The sequence below is a fragment of the Talpa occidentalis genome, unplaced genomic scaffold, assembly GCF_014898055.3.
Source record: "Talpa occidentalis isolate TD23 unplaced genomic scaffold, MPIMG_talOcc4v2.1 talOcc4.14, whole genome shotgun sequence".
Taxonomy (NCBI): Eukaryota; Metazoa; Chordata; class Mammalia; order Eulipotyphla; family Talpidae; genus Talpa; species Talpa occidentalis.
Window position 1 is genome coordinate 41,331,828 of NW_023601433.1, and position 18,327 is coordinate 41,350,154.

The following is an 18,327-nucleotide window of genomic DNA, read 5'->3' on the forward strand; positions in this document are numbered from 1 at the left end:
ATGAAACACCCCAAAATAAAATTTGTTTTTTTTTATAAAGTAAACCTGTAGATTTTACAAAAGATAAAATTTTCATGAATATTGAAAAATGGATTGACATATTTTCAATGCTGCTAATAAGTGATTTCATCTGGCAGAATTAGACCTTATAGTGATTAAAGATGAGAAAGTTGATGAGGATGATGGGTTGTGACTGATATTTCAAACTATTATGATTTTAATAGATAATAAGAGTAGCCCTTGGGAAATTTGAAGATGTTTTGATTTTTTATTTACCCCCCAAAATCGTTGTTTATAAATATGCTATTAAAGCAAAATGATAATTTACTTTTCTGACAACAATTCTTCAGTATTTATCTTTCATTAGTTCCTTGAAAGAGCATATGTTACAATTGTAACCAAAACTTTGTTAAATATTCAACTTTTCCTGAAGGCATATTCCTTGCCTACCCCTATTGCCTTGTCTTCTGTCATCTCCTCCCTTCCTAAAGTACCTTTTCATCAAACAACCTAGGCTGTCAGTGTGCTCCACTGAAAACAGGAGAGATACACCTTGTTCTACTTGAAAACTCAAAGACTGTGCACTACTGTTCCAAAGTGTCTCAAGTAGGCCTCTTAGGCATTACACCTGTCCTCAGAGCCCTTTACTTTAAATCCACAGTGAGCTGCTCGCCATACCTTCTCTGTGAAAAGTCTAGGAAGTGTTGGCTGATATTTGTTTTATTATATTTACCCCAGAAATTATGCTTTTCAAAAGAAAAAATATATATACTATCTAATTTTATGAATTTTTAAGTTATTTTCAGAATCAACACCAGTTTATTACTTTCTGGGCAAATATGTGTTCTAGTTCAGTCTTGCCTCTAGTAAATCTTTGTTTAATATAAAAATATTTAACATCATTTGTAAGATGATGAGCATTGCCTTTGGCTTTTTATGCCTGATCAATACAGTAACTTTACTTGTATGTTTAAAAACAAAGCTTAAAATTGACTTACCTGGTGTTCTAGTACCTAATGGGAACATTTTAGCTATAGTAGTCTGCATTTAGAACTTGAATTTTTCCAAAAGTTCTTTTCCAGTATTCAAGGATTTTTAACAAATAGATTATCTTCGACAGAAGCTGACATTTGTATGAATTCAACATTCTAACTGATTGCTTCTGACTTTATTTTATAAATTAATGTTGTAGAGACCAGAACTTCTGGCTTTCCCATGACCTCTTTAGAAAAGTTTGAAAGCTAGTCAAGCTCTTCGTTAGCATTCCAGAAATAGAGTATGTGAAACGGATCATTTCTAGCAAATTAAAAACAATTTGCTCCAGTGGACAGCATGGAAGCATATATAACTAATTACAATAAAAGGAATTTAAATATTTCTTTATTCCAGAGTATTAAAAAAAAAAAAAACACACACACCTATTCAGTTGATGTCAAAAATGCATTTAACTTTGAAGGAAAGCTTCCAAATTCTTTGTCCAAAACTAGCATAATATTGGAAATTGACAACACAGAGATTAAACAAAATTATAGAACATAATTGCCTGTAATAATAATGCAAAGATCATGAATATTTGTAGTTTTTTAGCATATTAAAAAAATGCCCATTTGTATTTAAACAATACAAAATATGTTTAAGATAAGGAACTCTCAATATGGTTGGCCATGTCAGTGTTCTAAGGGAGAAAACATGTCCAAAGATCTGGAAAAGCAAGATAAAAATCCATAATGATTCCTAATTGACAGCAAAGTAGAAGTAACATCATAAAAATACTTTTCGCATCAAAAGCTAACATTTTCACTGCGTAAGTGGTGAAAGAAAAGCTTTCCTACTAAATTCATCACTATTATTGAGCATAGTTGTTAGTTCTAGAAGATAGAAATAGACGAGTTTCAGATACTGATGGAATGTATGAATGATAAAATAAAATTCCAGTTTTATGAGGAATTCTTAGGTAGAAAATCTGGATAGCCATTTTAAAGTATTTAAAAAAGCTTGACTCCAACCTAATTCTGCTTATCTCTAGTATTAGGAGAAAACATGAATATATATGATCTCTCTAAATATAGAGATAGGTATTTTTGAGTTCTGTTAGATTAGGGAGGGCCATAAACAACATATAAAATTAGGAAAAATTTTTGACTAAAATATTTCTGCACTAAAAATTAAACTCACAAGAACAGAGGGGTGTGGGGGGTGATAGGATTCACCAGAGACAGAGTGGGGAACAGAACAGGTGGATTGACTGAAATACACTGCTGAGGGGAGCAGTGGGCGAGTCAGGAGAGGTCTGCTGTGCCATGTGGGTTGCTCCCTGGCCGGGGATTGAACTCGTGCTGCAGTGGCTGTGGATAGCTAATAGGTTGCATCTTAACCCCTTGAGCCACCAGGGAGGACCCTAGATATAGATAATTCTGTGGAAAATACTTCCAATTTACATTGAGATATGGTAGCAGTTAGTGCAGGTCGGGGTGTGTGTGTATGTGCGTGTGTGTGCACTTGTATATATTCAAAAGAATACACTAAAATATGACTGTCATTTTTCTAGGACAGTAAAATAGTGAGCGGTCCTCAAAGAGGGAGTTTCACCTGTGAGGAAAACTTTCCCTCATGTGCCCTTCAGTGCTATTTCAATTTTGTGCTATTTCAGTTTGTTAGACTATTACTTACAATTTTTTCCCCTTTGGATTTTAGTGGTGACATCGCTACTCATTAATCTGGGAAGCCCCATAAAGGAAGTACGGAGGGCTGCCATTTATTGTCTCCAGACCCTCAGTGGAGTGGCATCCCAGTTTCAACTGGTGATAGATCATTTGGTTCCTAAAGCAGAGGAGATCACCTCAGATGCCTCCTATGTTGTTCAGGTAAACTCGCCAAACTCTATGTAAGTCTGTGTGTGCACATGAACAACTTTCTCCTTTCTTGCCCTCATGCTTTGTAGGTTTTGATTTACTAAGTGAATCTAGACGCTGACCTGTCAGTATCTACACATTTTTCTTCATTTTTCAAAGAGACTATTACCATGTTTCACTTTTACTGTCTCTTTTCATTTTTTCATTGGCTGGCCAGTGTTTTGCTTTTCTTTCTTAATTTTTTTTTTCTTTAAAGATTTATTTATTTATTTATACAAGCACTGGGTACAGTCAGAAGCGCGGGAGGGTAAGAGAATTGACCAGAGCCAGAGTGGGGAACAGAATAGGCAGACTGATGAAATACACTGCTGAGGGGAGCAGCGGGCGCGGCAGGAGAGGTCTGCGTGCCATGTGGGACCCTCACCCGGTGGCCGGGGATCGAACTGGCACTGCAGAGCTGCCGACAGCTTCGCAGCCCAGTACTCAACCCCTGTGCCACCGGGGAAGCCCTGTTTTGCTTTTCATAGTAGGCTTACTGAGGGGTATTAATACCCTTTCCTTTTATGATCTCAAGGGCAAATGAAGAATTATAAGCAGTGTCACATTTGGGAAAGAATCTTCCGTAATTGGTATGTTTAACCTTTGTAAATCTAACACTTTTTATGCCAATTTTCTTTTTGGTATTCTAGGATTTGGCTACTTTATTTGAGGAACTACAAAGGGAGAAGAAAGTGAAATCTCATCAGAAGTTGTCTGAAACTTTGAAAAACATACTTTATTGTGTATATAGCAGCCCATCTTACATTGCAAAAGATTTGATGAAAATACTGCAGAAAGTCAACAGTGAGGTAGGTGCAGTTTATGTGGATGGTATATTCACTTGTTACCAAAGATGATAACTACTCATGTACGAAGAAGTCATTTACAAGTTATATTTATACATTCAGAAGTAAACCTTTTCTTATTAATTTGGGAAAGGAAAGCATGGAGGTGGAGAAAAAATGAAGGATACATAAAGCAAGTATTGGTGTTTATTGCTATCTTAAAATTGTGTTATCTCTGTTGAATTAACTTGATTGGTTTTTAAAGATTTTATTTATTTTTGCATAGAAGAACTGGGGTGCATGCCAGAGGTGCAGTGGTTGAGAGGATTCATCAGAAACAGTGGGGAGTAGAACAGCCAGATCTATTAAAACATACTGCTAGGGAGAGCAGCCGGCAAATAGGAGATGTCTGCTGAACCATGTGGGTTAGCTCCCCATGGGATCGGACTCAGGCCTTCAGTATAGGCCTTTGCAGTGTCGTGGAGCTGAGACTTAACCCCTAGGCCACCAGGGAGCCCAAATTAACTTGATTTTAAATGAATTTTAAAATAACTTAGAAAACCACTACTGGAAAAACTGTTGCTTTTTGTCTAATCTGTTGGCCATAAGAGGTTATAAACATTCATGATAGCACATTATTCTAGGGGAAAAACCTAGAAAATTATATTGCTAGGGAATCCTGTGATACCAAAAAAAAAAAAAGAAATCATGAAAATTTTATTTATGTGATAGTACTTGCTGGTCAGTAGAGAAAAGTTCCTCTGTTCAAAAAATCCTGTGTACTGTACAGGCCTTGAACTTAGTGCAATCTGGTGAACTAGAACGGGTAAAATGGAGAACTTTCGGTTACATTTTCCTAATGTGAACAAGCAGATGATATTTGTCAGCTCTGTGTCATCCCTGGTATAGTTCGAAGTAGTAATTGACAATCTTAGTCTGTAAAGGGCCAGATAGTAAATATTTTAGGCTTTGTGGGCCTTGCATTCTGTCGCAGCTACTCAGCTCTGTCATATTGCAAAAGCAGCTGTAGATCATATGTAAATGAATGTACATGACTGTGTTTTAGTAATCAAAATTTACAAAAACAGATGGTGTTGTAGATTTGGCCCATAAGCTAAGATTTGCTAGTTCCTGGTTTAGTCATTAAAAATGCTGTGTAAATAATTTGAATTAATATCATGTTAACACTAAGTTGAAAACATTGTTGGGGAAAAGTAAAATTTGCTGTTATAGTTTAAAACATAATTAGTGTTTGCTGTTTTCAGAAAGTTTTGGAACATTCAGATTAATCATTTCTGAATGGTTTGGAGCTTTTGATCATCACAGACAAAATTATCAGAGTGGGTAGGCTTGTGTGCCATGATTGGATTAATAGCCATTACTCATGTCCAAAAGGTCAACATTATTGGGATTTTCTCCAGGCTAAGCTCCCAGTCTTCCAGCATTGATACCTTTGGATGTCTGTAAAGCAATCAAAAATAATTATCACTATAGATTGTATTTATTAATAAATTTTCCACACTCTAGATGGTGCTTTCTCAGCTATTGCCTATGGCTGAACAACTACTAGAAAAGATCCAGAAGGAGCCCACAGCTGTCCTGAAAGATGAGGCCATTGTTTTGCAACTTATTCTGGGAAAATATAATGAATATTCAGCTTCTCTTTTACATAAAGACCCCAAGAGTCTAGATCTCTTTATAAAAGCTGTGCATACAACAAAGGAACTTCATGCAGGAATGCCAGCCATTCAGATCACAGCCCTCGAAAAGGTCAGTGACTTCTTTCAGGAACTAAAGCATATTCAAAACTTGTATTGTTTTACTTAGTAAAGATAAATAAAGTACAATGGCTATGTTTTAAAGGAATATGCTATATTTCACCCATTTCACAAAACAATGTACATAGGTCATTAAAAATAATTGCATTTTAAATAACATAATTTGGAGTAGAATTTTATATTGAAACAGTGATATAAAGATTTGAGTCCAGATTTGTTCATTGAGCTCAATTTACTTTTTTTTTGCCTCCTAGATTACAAAGCCCTTTTTTGCAGCTATATCGGATGAAAAAGTTCAGCAGAAGCTTTTGTGCATGTTGTTTGACTTATTAGTGAACTGTAAAAATTCACATTGTGTTCAGACTATTAGTAGTGTGTTTAAAGGGGTAAGTGGCACTATAATTTGCTGTCTTCTAAACAACATGTTTAAATAGCCTCCATGTTATAGTGGTTTTAGAAAGTCAGATGTTACCATTAACCAGAATCATAGAAAAGGCCATAGAGAGGTCCAAAATCAAAATGATAAATCATCACCATTATTTTTATATTATGAAATATTTATTATTTTAGCTAGGAAGAATGTGTATGTTAGTTTGGTCATATTAGGTGGTATCTACAGACTGTTTTATGAAAGAAATATAAATGTGTGTCAACTCATTGTTCAACTGGGTAACAGATTATTCAACTTTAAGATTTATTTAATTTATGCATATAAGAGCTGGGGTGTAGGCTAGAGGGGTCGGGGGATGGGGAGTGAGAGGATTCACCAGAGACAGAGTGGGAAGCAGAACAGGTGGATTGACTGAAATATACTGCTGAGGGAAGCAGAGGGTGAGACAGGAGAGGTCTGCTGCACTATGTGGGTTAGCTCCCTGGGTGGGGATCGAACTCATGCTGCAGTGGCTGCCAGGTAGCTTGATTACTTTGAGACTGAACCCCTTGCATCACCAGGGAGGCTCTAGTCTTAATTTAAATAGGTATTAAATTACATATATATGATGGAATTGAGAATTTGCTCATTGGTTTATATGTATATGGAAAACTAGCTGTACACTGGAGTATTCACTTAGTTATTTTGTGATTTTACTTGTGTTTTTTAGGAAAGCATGTTCACATAATAATATGGTGATGTCCTCATATCCAGACATAGCAGTTCTCAAAATTTTAATGTATATAATTAGACTTTTAAGATACTTCAAGTGAAACAAATTAATGGACAGAACAATGTGTGTAATACATTCCTGCTTGTGTATATGGAAAATCTCCCCCCAGAAATATATAGGAAATGGTCAGCAGTGTACCATTGGGAATTAGGTTGTGCACTAGAGGCATAAGAAGGTGTAAAGTGGGCACAAATACTTTTATTGTATCTCTTAACACAACTCTAATTTTATCCCATGGATTTATATCATCAGTCATGCTTCATATTTCAGATTTCTGTTAATGCGGAACAAGTCAGAATAGAACTGGAGCCACCAGATAAAACTAAGTCCTTAGGCACAATCCAGCAAACAAGAAGGCAGAAAATGCAACAGAAGTAAGAGAATTTATTGGGAACATTTTTGATACCCATCAATTTGGTATAATCATTTTTATTCAACATTAATCGTGTTTGCTCTTCCAACTTTGTGTCTTACCTGTCTCCCAGAAAATCACAAGATCTGGAATCTGTTCAGGAAGTTGGAGGTTCTTACTGGCAAAGAGTAACCCTCATCCTAGAATTGCTACAGCACAAAAAGAAACTCAAAAATCCTCAGATACTGATACCAACTCTTTTTAGTCTGCTATCAAGGTAATGATACTTGCTTTAATATCTATTGAGACAACAGGATTCGAATTCTTGCCCATAATATATTACTTAACAGTACCTTTAACATATTCTTTTGTTTAACTAGTCTGTAAAATAAAGCTAGTTAAACACTATAATAGATTAAAAGGATTTTTTTAGGTGCCCATTGTCCCAAACTAACCTTCATCCTTGTATTAGGTAGTGAATGACCAACTTACCTGCCAGCTTACATTCTTTCTTAATTTTAAAATATCATGTCCCTGGGGTTTCATTAATTGTATTTAAAGATGTAGTGTGATACCCACATTATTTTTTAGGTAAGAATGACTGGATAGATAGCTAAAGGGTATGCTATTTAATTGTGGATGAGTACTTTCATCTGAGAAGAAAGGTAATTCTCAGGGTTTCTCCAAGATTACATACTGGTTAATGGAAAATGCAATAGAAGGAGAGATGAACACCTGCCTAGGTGAAGAAAAAAAAAAATAGAATTAGGATTGTTATATCATGTTTATGGATGTTATATTTAATGTTAATATTTTTGTTTTTCCTTATGTATGTTCTGGACAATGATGATTTGTGCATCACTGAAATTACTCAATTCTTCATTTCCTATCATTTCCCAACCGGGGGTCCTGAAGATGTTTAGAGCCTTTGCCACCAGAGCAGGGAAATATGGAATATACCAAACAATTAATTCTGAGTTGTTTACTCAACATCTGCCAAAAACTCTCACCAGATGGTGGCAAAATACCAAAAGGTATATACTTTGTTGGGAGAAAAGATTAGAAGAATTATCTACTTTGAGTAAGAATGTACCTATCACCGAGAGACTGAGCAATATTTTTTTTTTCACCATTAGATGTTCTAGATGAGGAGAAGTTCAATGTAGAATTGATAGTTCAGTGCATCCGTGTTTCAGAGATGCCTCAGACCCATCACCATGCCCTTTTACTTTTGGGTACTGTTGCTGGGATATTTCCTGTAAGTATTAATGGTTTAAGTCTCTAGCATATTTTTTTTTTTTTTTTCTGTTATGGAAATACACAGAACTTGCTGGTTTGATTTCAGTATTTGATTCAGTGGACTTTGGAACCTTTGGATGCTGGGACTCTTCAGGCCTGCTTATTGAGAGCTAGGACAACACAAGCTGTTTGATCTTGCTAAACTTTGGTTTCCCTTTTTTTGTGAAGTAGAAATAATAGTAATCTTTTGTAGGGTTATTATAAGAATGCAATTGGGTAATTTATGGTCAGCTTTCAATGTAGTGCCTGGCACAAATGTTAACTATCCAGTAAGTGGTAGTGTTATTTGAAAAAAACAACTATCCCATGGATCCTCAGATAATCCTTAAATAGCTTTCAGCCAGTGAATTTAAGAAAATTAATTTGATTGGAAAACTACCTTCATTAAAGAAATCATGACCCTTATGAAAATGTATCTCTTAGAGATATTTGAAGAGATTAAAACTGTTTTCATATTAGGGATTTAGGTCAGAGATGAGAGGTTGTCCATGAGCTTTAGGGGGGAGGGGTCATTTAATCTACTAAAATTAAGTGCAAGATTATGTGTGTGTGTGGTCAGTAGCTCTCAAAGAGGTTGATGATAATCCAGAAATAACTAAGAAACAATGATAGTGTTTATGTTGTTTTTATTGAAATATGGTTCATGTACCATGAAATTCTGAGGTTTCAGTAAATTCACAAAGTAGTGTAAGCATCACCATTATGTACTTTCAAAACATTTTGTCATCCCAGAAAGAACCCAAGCTCATTAGCAGTCATTCCCCATTGCCTCTATAGCTGCCATTCATACCGCTGGCCACCACCAGTCACTTTCTGCCTCCAAGGATTCACTTACTCTGAACATTTCCTATAAAAGAAATCAAATAATGTGGCCTTTTTTGTGTATAATTTCTTTCACTTAGCATAATGTTTTCAAGGTTCATCTATTTTGGAACTTGAATTGGTATTCTTTCTGTGAATAGTATTCCATTGGTTTTTTTTTTTTTTTTTTTTAATCTGCTCATCAGTGAATGGACATTTGTTTCTACTTTTTGGCTGTTATGAATTTTATGAGACACATTCACATATGAAATTTTAGTTTTCTTAGTTTTCAGTTCTCTTTGTTATATATCTAGAAATGAAATTTATGGGTCAATACTAGCTTTATCTTTAACTTTTTTTTTAATCTTTAACTTTCTGAGAAACTACCAGCTTATTTTCCAAAGTGTTTGTACCATTTTACAGCCACCAACAGTGGATGAGGGTTCTAATTTTCCCATATCCCTATTGATAATTGTTTTTATCTGTCTTTTTTTTTCATTGTAGCTGCCCTAGTGGGTGTGAAGTGATACTTTGTGTTGAATTTGCATTTTTCTAATGCATGGTAACATCTTTTCTTGTGTTTATTGACTATTTGCCCTTTGCCCATATTTACATTATTTTTCTTTTTATTGCTGAGTTATAATGAATAATTGACATTTGATGTGTTTAATGTAGAAAGTATTGAAAGATTTGTTTTCTTTCAGGATAAAGTTCTACACAATATTATGTCTATTTTTACATTTATGGGAGCCAGTGTGATGCGTCTAGATGATACTTACAGTTTTCAAGTAATTAACAAGACAGTGAAAATGGTTATTCCAGCACTTATTCAGGTAAGCTCTCTATATTATTGTCACTAGTATTTGTTACTTAGAAATTTTTACATAGTATTAAATTCATGTCGTAGTAAATAAGTGACAGTTAAGGTCTTTCTGAAATGCTCCAGTATTTGTGCCTCTTAAATTTTAGAACGATGAAATGAAGAGGTAATCATGGGAACAATGTCTTTTTCGAGAACATGAATAAACACATTACTGGCTCTGCTGTTGCTGAAGGGTAGAACTGCAATATAGCGCCCTTATGTATGTTGAGGAAGATAGGAAGGTTTAGAGGTACTGCAGCAAATTTGTTAATTTGCAGTTCAACAAATATTTACCAAGCTCTGAATTTGAAAGCACTTGGTCATCTACTTGAGTTTTCTGTTTAAACCCCCTCCTCCTCACACAAGCACAGTTTAATGTCTTTTCTCATGTTATTGTCCATGCCAGGGGTGACCATGCTCAGCATCTCCTTGCAGTCTTGATACTAGATTGGTGCTTTCTGTGTCCAACAGTTTGGCGAGTACAGGGAACATTTGTAGCAAGAAAAATGACCATGCATTAATGGGATTTATACCAGTAGAATAGAAAAACACTGGAGAGTCCAGAATTGAGAAAAGTTCATATAGGTCAGGATGACCACAAAACTGTATAAGAAATAGAATTTTACTGTATGAAAGAGGATAGGATTTCATCAGTGAAATGGCTGCATTGTCAATAGCATGATAGAAGGCCTGGTGTAGCAGTGTGCACAGTGTGTGGAGAGTGTCATATAGATTGATTTAGTAGAGAGCCAAGTTGAGACAAGTTAGAAGTACAAGGAAGACACTGGTTTAATCACTCAAGCACAATTGACCCTTTAGTATCGTGGTATTTTACTTACTGCTTTGTGCTGGGCGGGGTGTTCAATTATAGTTTAGTTTTTATTTTCATTAAATAAAGTTGGTTCTCCCTGTCTGCAGGTTCTGTGTTCATGGACTCAGCCAACCTGGTATGTTGGTCGGGTGAATGCACAGATATGCAGCCTGTGGATACAGAGAACTGACTAACGGGTTTGAGCATCTACATATTTTGGTGTCCAAATCTACGGGGCATCAGGAGGGGCTGTTCTGAAACCAGCCGCCTCATGGAGACCAAGGGATGACTGTAGTTAAGTTTGGGGGCAGTCAGAAGTTACATGTGAATTTTCTACTGGATTCAGGTTAATGACACTAACATCTCCATTGTTCAAGGGTCAGCTGTATTCATTCTTTCTTTCTCTTAGCATCTCTATTTCTAGTGCAGTACTAGTGTACAATGATTTGTTGCTGTTACTTTATTCTGAAGTGACAAAGTTGTTGGCTTCTTCTGTGTTCTGCTTATCTAGATGATACCCATTCTTCTTTTTTTTTTTTTTAAAGATTTATTTATTTTTATTTTATTTATTTATTAATTTATACAAGCACTGGGTACAGTCAGAAGCGCGGGAGGGTGAGAGGATTCATCAGAGCCAGAGCGGGGAGCAGAGCAGGCAGAAGGACCGAAGTACACTGCTGAGGGGAGCAGCGGGCGGCAGGAGAGGTCTGCGTGCCATGTGGGACCCTCCTCCAGTGGCCGGGGAGCAGCCGGGGATCGAACCGGCGCCGCAGAGGCTGCGGGCAGCTTCGCAACCCAGTGCTCAACCTCTGTGCCACCAGGGGAGGCCCGATACCCATTCTTCTTGAGGCACGACACAAAGCCAGCTTGATTTGTGCTGCCTCCTAGATGGCTGTCCATGCCACGTATTTGGCATCTGCCATTTAGTGCCTGCTGTTGTTGTCTTTTCATGTGCATTTTATTCCATAAGATTATACATCTCCTTTGAAGCAGGACTTACTTCCTATCCTTTGTATTCCCCTCGGGGTCAGATGTCACCTAAGACTTAATATATGCTTGTTGAATAATTGCAATGGGCCTTTGGTGGTTCAAATTATTTTTATTTTTATTTTTTTAAAGATTTATTTATACAAGAACTGGGGTATAGGCTAGATGTGGGGGAGGGTAAGAGGATTCACCAGAGACAGAGTGGGGAACAGAACAGGCAGACTGACAAAATACACTGCTGAGGGGAGCAGCCGGTGAGACAGGAGAGGTCTGCTCGCCATGTGGATTGCTCTGAGGCCGCCGGGGATCGAACCGGCACTGCAGAGGCTGCAGACAGTCTCACAGCGCTTCACTCAACTGCCTGCACCACCAGGAAGGCTCTGGTGGTTCAAATTCTTTTAGCAACTTTTTTGGGGCACATCTGAAGGCCTTTTCATGTCCACTTAAAGCTTGTGTGATGGAGTACGGGTTTGCGCCTACTTACTATCACCACTTGCTGTTCTGCAGTCTGATGGTGGAGATTCTGTGGAAGTCACAAGAAACGTGGAGGAAATCGTGGTAAAAATCGTTAATGTGTTTGTGGATGCACTGCCACATGTTCCGGAGCACAGACGCCTGCCCATCCTTACTCAACTTGTTGATACGCTTGGTGCAGAAAGATTCCTCTGGGTTCTACTCATCTTACTTTTTGAACAATACGTCACTAAAACAGTGCTGGTGGCTGCCTATGGAGAAAAGGTCAGAATATAGAGTGGGGCAATAAGAAGGAAAATAGTGATGTTTCACACAGGCTTAGTGATATTTGCCAATTTAAACATGAGAATAGTGGTACTTGATGTGTGTAATTTAGCAGTGTTGGCTCAGACTGGTTTTAAAGATGTTACAGACATTCTTTAGAATTGGTTTCAGATCCTGTGGTACTCTGAATATCCTTGGTAGCCACAAAACATCTCCTGAGAATAATTTAATTTTTCTGAAAAACAGGTCTGGTACCAGGCTGCATGATTCTTTTTAAGCCCTATAAAGTATCTGACTGAAGTAATTAAACTGTATCTTGAAAGTGGTTTTGAAGGTATTTCATGGGGAAAGGGAAAAGTGTAAGTGTCATTGAAATCAGTAAGTTGTGGGTGATATTTTTGAAGAGCCCTGTTAGGAGAGATGAAGGTAGAACTTACAGGTCCAGCACTATTTTTAAATGACTTCTTAGATAGGGAGCTATCATTATGCAAATTACTCTGGAATTTTGCCTTCATAATTCTTGTTCATTGCTTTTTTATATGGGAGCTGTCATTCATCTGGTAACACATATGACCGTACTCTGTAATGGCTGTGTGCTAAGAAATATTTTAAAAACATTTCCCTTATTTATGTTTACTAACTAATATAAATTTTATAGCTACAGTTTTCTTAACCTATTTCACTTCTCTATATAGGATGCTATTTTAGAGGCAGACACTGAATTTTGGATTTCAGTCTGTTGTGAATTTAGTGTCCAGCATCAGATACAGAGCTTAATGAATATCCTCCAGTACTTAATAAAGCTGCCAGAGGAAAAAGAAGGTAAAGATAAGTCATGTTAATTATTGTTTGGTCTGAAAACTCAAGAGAAGCAGAGGACAGTGCAAATTATCCTGAGAACCTATAGTACTTCTTTAGAAGAATTTGATAAAATAATTTTTAATTTGAATACATGATTACGAACCTTCTCAAATCCTTACAGGAAATAGTAAGTAGGACTTCTATTTGCATTCCTCAGACATTTACTTTTATACCTCTGTGCCTGTGCTAGTGTGTTGTTATGGAATATTAAAACTGTCTAAAATGAATTGTGGTAAAATAACAGCAGGTTAGCAGGACCTTATTAGCTATCTCTTAGCTTCTTGTTGAAATATCTGAAGACATTTACAAGAAGAAAAAAATAGCAATAGTAAATAAATATTAAATATTACCATATATGGGAGTCTTGAAGGTAATTCCATCAGTTGTAGTACCAGTGAGACTGGCTTGATAAAGGGTTGATGTGTTGAATGTTTTTAGTTCTCTGCCTGGCAGAGCAAAGTGCATTATAAAGAAGGTACTCAAAGCTCCACTGGGACTGTTTTGTGTGTGATCAGCTGTTTGCCCTGTTTTTCCCTGTTTGGCCTAGTAGTGACTTGTCTCATTCTACAGTTGACTTAGGTGTGTCAAGAATAGACCAGGAAAGTCCCTGGAGAACTTACGTGGTGACTTGTTTAAGTAAGACGTCTTCATTTTGAGTCACTCTCTAAGATTGTCATGTTTTGTTTTTTTTTTTTTTAAAGATTTATTTATTTATACAAGAACCGGGGTACAGACCAGATGCACAGGAAAGTGAAAGGATTCATCAGAGACAGAGCAGGGAGCAGAACAGGCAGACTGACGAAGTACACTGCTGAGGGGAGCAGTGAGCGAGACAGGAGAGGTTCTGCAGTGCCATGTGGGACCCTCGCTGGCCGGCCGGGATCAAACCGGCGCTGCAGAGGCTGCAGGCAGCTTCAACCGCCTGCGCCACCAGGGGAGGCCCTCTAAGACTGTCATTTTTAAGTAGCCCACCATGGATTCCCGATCACTGCCACAGTGCCTTTCATTTTAGATACTTGAGAATAAAGGATTCTACAGAGTTTTAGGACACACATCTTTAAACTTTTAGAATTAAATGTTGAAGGCTAGAGATGACTTTCCTTCAGTTTATAATGGATCACCAAGTAAATGCTTCTGAGGCTTCAGAAATTGGTTATGGGGGGCCAACATTTAAAGACTCCTTTTATAATTTGTTTGCTTTCATTTGCCTGTCTTTGCTTTTTTTGTTTGTTTTAGCCCTACTATCTTTTCAGGGCTGTTGGATACTTTCTTGGTGAATGAATTCACATTTTCTACTAATTGAGAAGGCGAGCAACTGGGTGTAATAGATTAACAACTTTGTCTGAAAATTGTATCCTGTTTATCAATCCTTGTTTTATATATATATCTATATTAAAGATTCAGGTTGAAGATAAGTGAGCTCACTGTATTGTTGCTCTTTTTCAGAAACCATTCCCAGAGCAGTATCTAATAAGAGTGAATCACAAAAAGAAATGCTACAGATTTTTAATATAGACACTCACACTAGCAAGCAGCTGCGGCATTTTAAATTTTTGTCAGTGTCCTTCATGTCTCAACTCCTGGCTTCCGATAATTTTATCAGAAAGGTGATGTTTCTTTAAATGTGCTTATGATAAAATAATTACTTTTTCTAATATAGCTGTTTGTTTTTGTTGTTTTTTTTTTTTTTTGTGGGACCCTTGCTGGTGGCTGGGGAACAAACCAGCGCTGCAGAGGCTGCGGGCAGCCTCGCAGCCCAGCGCTTAACCGCTGCGCCACCAGGGGAGGCCCCTCTAATGTAGCTATTATAAAATGGTAAAAATAGCTTGGAAAATATCTCATGGAAACAGGAGGCTTGCCTTTAAATGTAAAACCAAAAAAATAGTGCAATTCACTATGAATACCTGGTCTGCTAAGGTTGTGTGTATATAAATCCTGTGACTCATAATTGCATTCTCAGGTGGTGTGTATTCAGTAGAAATGTGTGAATGTACCAAAAGACAGCTACAAGAATGTTCATGATGACATTGTGGTAGCCCAGAACTATTTACGAGACAGGTGTCTCTCAACAAAGAAGTAAAGGCCATAGACATGGGCGAACCTCAGCAAAACATAGCCATCTTATGAGTAACATACACGTATTGAAAGAAAGGAGATAGACACAAAGGAATGCATTCTACAGTTCCAGTTATAGAAAGTCCAAAAAGGGACAAAACCAAATCTATGGTTTTAAAAGTACCAATGGTCTTTTGGAGCTGGGGAGAAAGGGTAATAATGAGGGTCAGTTAGAGAAGGGATTCTGAGGTGTTAATAATGTGCTCTTTCTTCATCTCACTGTAGTGAGCTCTATAAGTATGATGTGTGCACCTGTTTGTGTATTAAGTTTTAAGCGGTGAGAAAAAGGGAAATACAGAACCACAATGAGAAATAAGAAAAAATGAGAGAGAAAGACCATGTTCATGACCAGGAGTATAAGAATGCTCTGACATTAGGAGACCTACTGTTTATCTGTTTATTACAAGGCATGAACAGGTTAAGAGGGAAAACCAGATGATCACTGAAATACTTACAGAAAAATAATGAAGTCAATACTTACTCATGATTCTAAGAAAAAAGTCCTCTAGGCAATGCAAGATGGATAGCCTGATAAAGCTGTATATCAGAAACCTCAAGTTTACATCCCATTTCTTGATGAGACATTACTGTGCTCCTGTTAAAGGTGAAACAAAGATACACTCTATCATAGTATATGTCCAGCAAAAGAAATGAAGATCGGGGAAAAAAATAAAGATCAGAATCAGCAAAAGATTAACAGATTTGCAGAGCTAATAATTACAGAGCTAATAGTTAATAGAGGTCAGTGTAAATACCCTGTGTGTCATGCATGCTTGCCAAGGTCAGAGCAGTCCAATTGATCAATGTTACTGAAGCTGTCACCTTCCATACACCCATGTGCATGTAGGAAGTAGTATGCACCAGGTGGCATTATGAAATAGTGGGGTAAGAGAACTGTCCAAGAACTAGAACTGGCACAATTTGTTTTCGATGTGGGGGAAAAAGGCTGTGTCCCACTATATACAGAAGATAATTTAGATAGATTTAAAGACTTCATTGTATAAGGGAACACTTAAGAACTTGTAGAAGAAAGTTAAAGGGAACATTATGTGATCAGAGGATAGAGAATTATTGGAAAATCTAAGTTCAGAAAAGCCACCATAAACAAAGAATCAAGTCACAGACTAAGAGGAGAATATTGCTGTGCAAAATCAAAAAGCATCAATTTCCATTTGAAAAGCTGGCAAAATATGAATTGACTAATAAGGAATCACAAATGCTCAAATAATATACAACAAAACATCCTCTCTAGGAAGAAGGAAAATGCAGTTTAAACAACTTGCCATTTGGTCATCCATCAAATCACCAAAAAACTTAAAACTGTTAATCTCAAAAAATGGCAAGGTTATAGGGCCAGTTATTTATATACAAAGTCATGGCTAGTGTGAGTTGGTACAACCACTTTAGAAAGCGCTTGGCAGTATCCTATCAAGTTGAAGTTATGTGATTTAGCGATTCCCTTTCTCAGGTACATGATCTACAAAAATATCCAGATGTGCAAGGAGACAAGAAAAATTGTTCTTTAGCATAAGTTGCAGTATATATAAATACCTGTATACAGTTAAAATGAATGAATTTGAACAACTTAAGTCACCATAGATAAATCTCAAAAATACAGTATTATCGGAAGTGCATGGTGTTGATGGATTTGTACTCTGACAAATTTAACATTAGATTCAAGTTTGGGGACATTGGGATGGGGGTAGAGAATGGGATTAAGGAGCAGTACTTAGAAGACTGTAGCAGAATCTATAATATTTAACATCTGAAATTAGAGATGAACTAACAAAAGGTTAACATTTCATGAAAGGAATTTTGATAGTGTGATGTAGTTTTTTGAGTCTTTGTTGAGAAATAGTATATAGAGTATGATGGGGGTGATTGGAACATAATGAAATATTAATGTCTGAAAACAGTCACTGTGGGAAGTCTGAGTTGAATAGTCTGGGATGACCTTCATTGCGCCTGTTTCAAATGGTTGTTAACCAGCTTCCATACTATCCTAATGATGCCTTCTTTTTTAAAATTTAGGTAGTTGAAAGTGGTGGTCCTCAGGCTTTAAAGGGCCTTGAACAGAGGTAAGTTCCTTTATCTGTTCCCCTTTTCTCTGAAAGTAATTGAAAACTTTGTTTAAAAACCCTGAAAGAATCGTGTATGAAACTCATATGAGTCTCTTATGTTGTAGGTTGTTAGAAATGGTTCTTAACTATATTAATGCTGTAGCACAGTCCATGGAGAAAAATGCAGACAAACTAACTGTCAAGTTTTGGCGAGCTCTCCTTAGTAAAGCTTATGACTTGCTAGATAAGGTAGGTTTTCATTTCTCCCCATCTGTTGTTTTGCTGCCATTTTTATGTCATGAAATTATTTAACAAAGCTTTAATGTAAGAATAAATTTATAAGTAAATAAATGTTCAAATTTTTCTTGGGGATAAAAGTCTGATGGCTAGGAATGAATCCTTGCCAAAAACAAGAACATGTGGCTCGGTAAATACAATGTTTTAAATGTTGTCATGAAATACTACCTAACATTCCATTTTATTCAAGTGGAATAAAAGAAAAAACCCATTCATTAGTATGTGGTATGTTAGAAATATTCCTGACCTTGACACAGAATCACTACTTAAAATCTAGTGAAATTACTTAACCATTACACTTGCTACAAACAACCAGTTCACTTGCTGTTTGTTTGTTTGTTTGTTTGTTTTTTAAAAGATTTATTTATTTATGTATATAAGAACTGGGGTACAGGCCAGAGGTGTGGGGGGTGAGCAGTGGGCGAGTCAGGAGAGGTCTGCTGTACCATGTGGGTAGCTCCCTGGCCGGGGATCGAACTTGTGCTGCAGAGGCTGCAGATAGCTTCATAGGTTGTGTCTTAACCCCT

The 18,327-nt window shown here is 36.8% G+C and overlaps 1 protein-coding gene across 3 annotated transcripts in view; it reads left to right on the forward strand.

Moving 5' to 3' along the window:
• The window catches only part of HEATR1 (HEAT repeat containing 1), a 48,994-nt gene that overhangs the window by 20,143 nt on the left and 10,524 nt on the right, over positions 1 to 18,327 (forward strand). For 2 of the 3 annotated variants that reach the window (XM_037510377.1, XM_054694975.1), the window contains 14 exons: positions 2,695 to 2,864; positions 3,542 to 3,700; positions 5,204 to 5,446; positions 5,709 to 5,840; positions 6,888 to 6,991; positions 7,103 to 7,246; positions 7,885 to 8,003; positions 8,106 to 8,227; positions 9,774 to 9,902; positions 12,237 to 12,467; positions 13,163 to 13,289; positions 14,775 to 14,935; positions 17,475 to 17,521; positions 17,629 to 17,752. In XM_037510377.1, coding sequence (XP_037366274.1) covers positions 2,695 to 2,864; positions 3,542 to 3,700; positions 5,204 to 5,446; positions 5,709 to 5,840; positions 6,888 to 6,991; positions 7,103 to 7,246; positions 7,885 to 8,003; positions 8,106 to 8,227; positions 9,774 to 9,902; positions 12,237 to 12,467; positions 13,163 to 13,289; positions 14,775 to 14,935; positions 17,475 to 17,521; positions 17,629 to 17,752 — 2,012 coding nt within the window. The remainder of the gene's footprint in view (positions 1 to 2,694; positions 2,865 to 3,541; positions 3,701 to 5,203; positions 5,447 to 5,708; positions 5,841 to 6,887; positions 6,992 to 7,102; positions 7,247 to 7,884; positions 8,004 to 8,105; positions 8,228 to 9,773; positions 9,903 to 12,236; positions 12,468 to 13,162; positions 13,290 to 14,774; positions 14,936 to 17,474; positions 17,522 to 17,628; positions 17,753 to 18,327) is intronic. The other variant, XM_037510378.1, reaches the window with a different exon arrangement.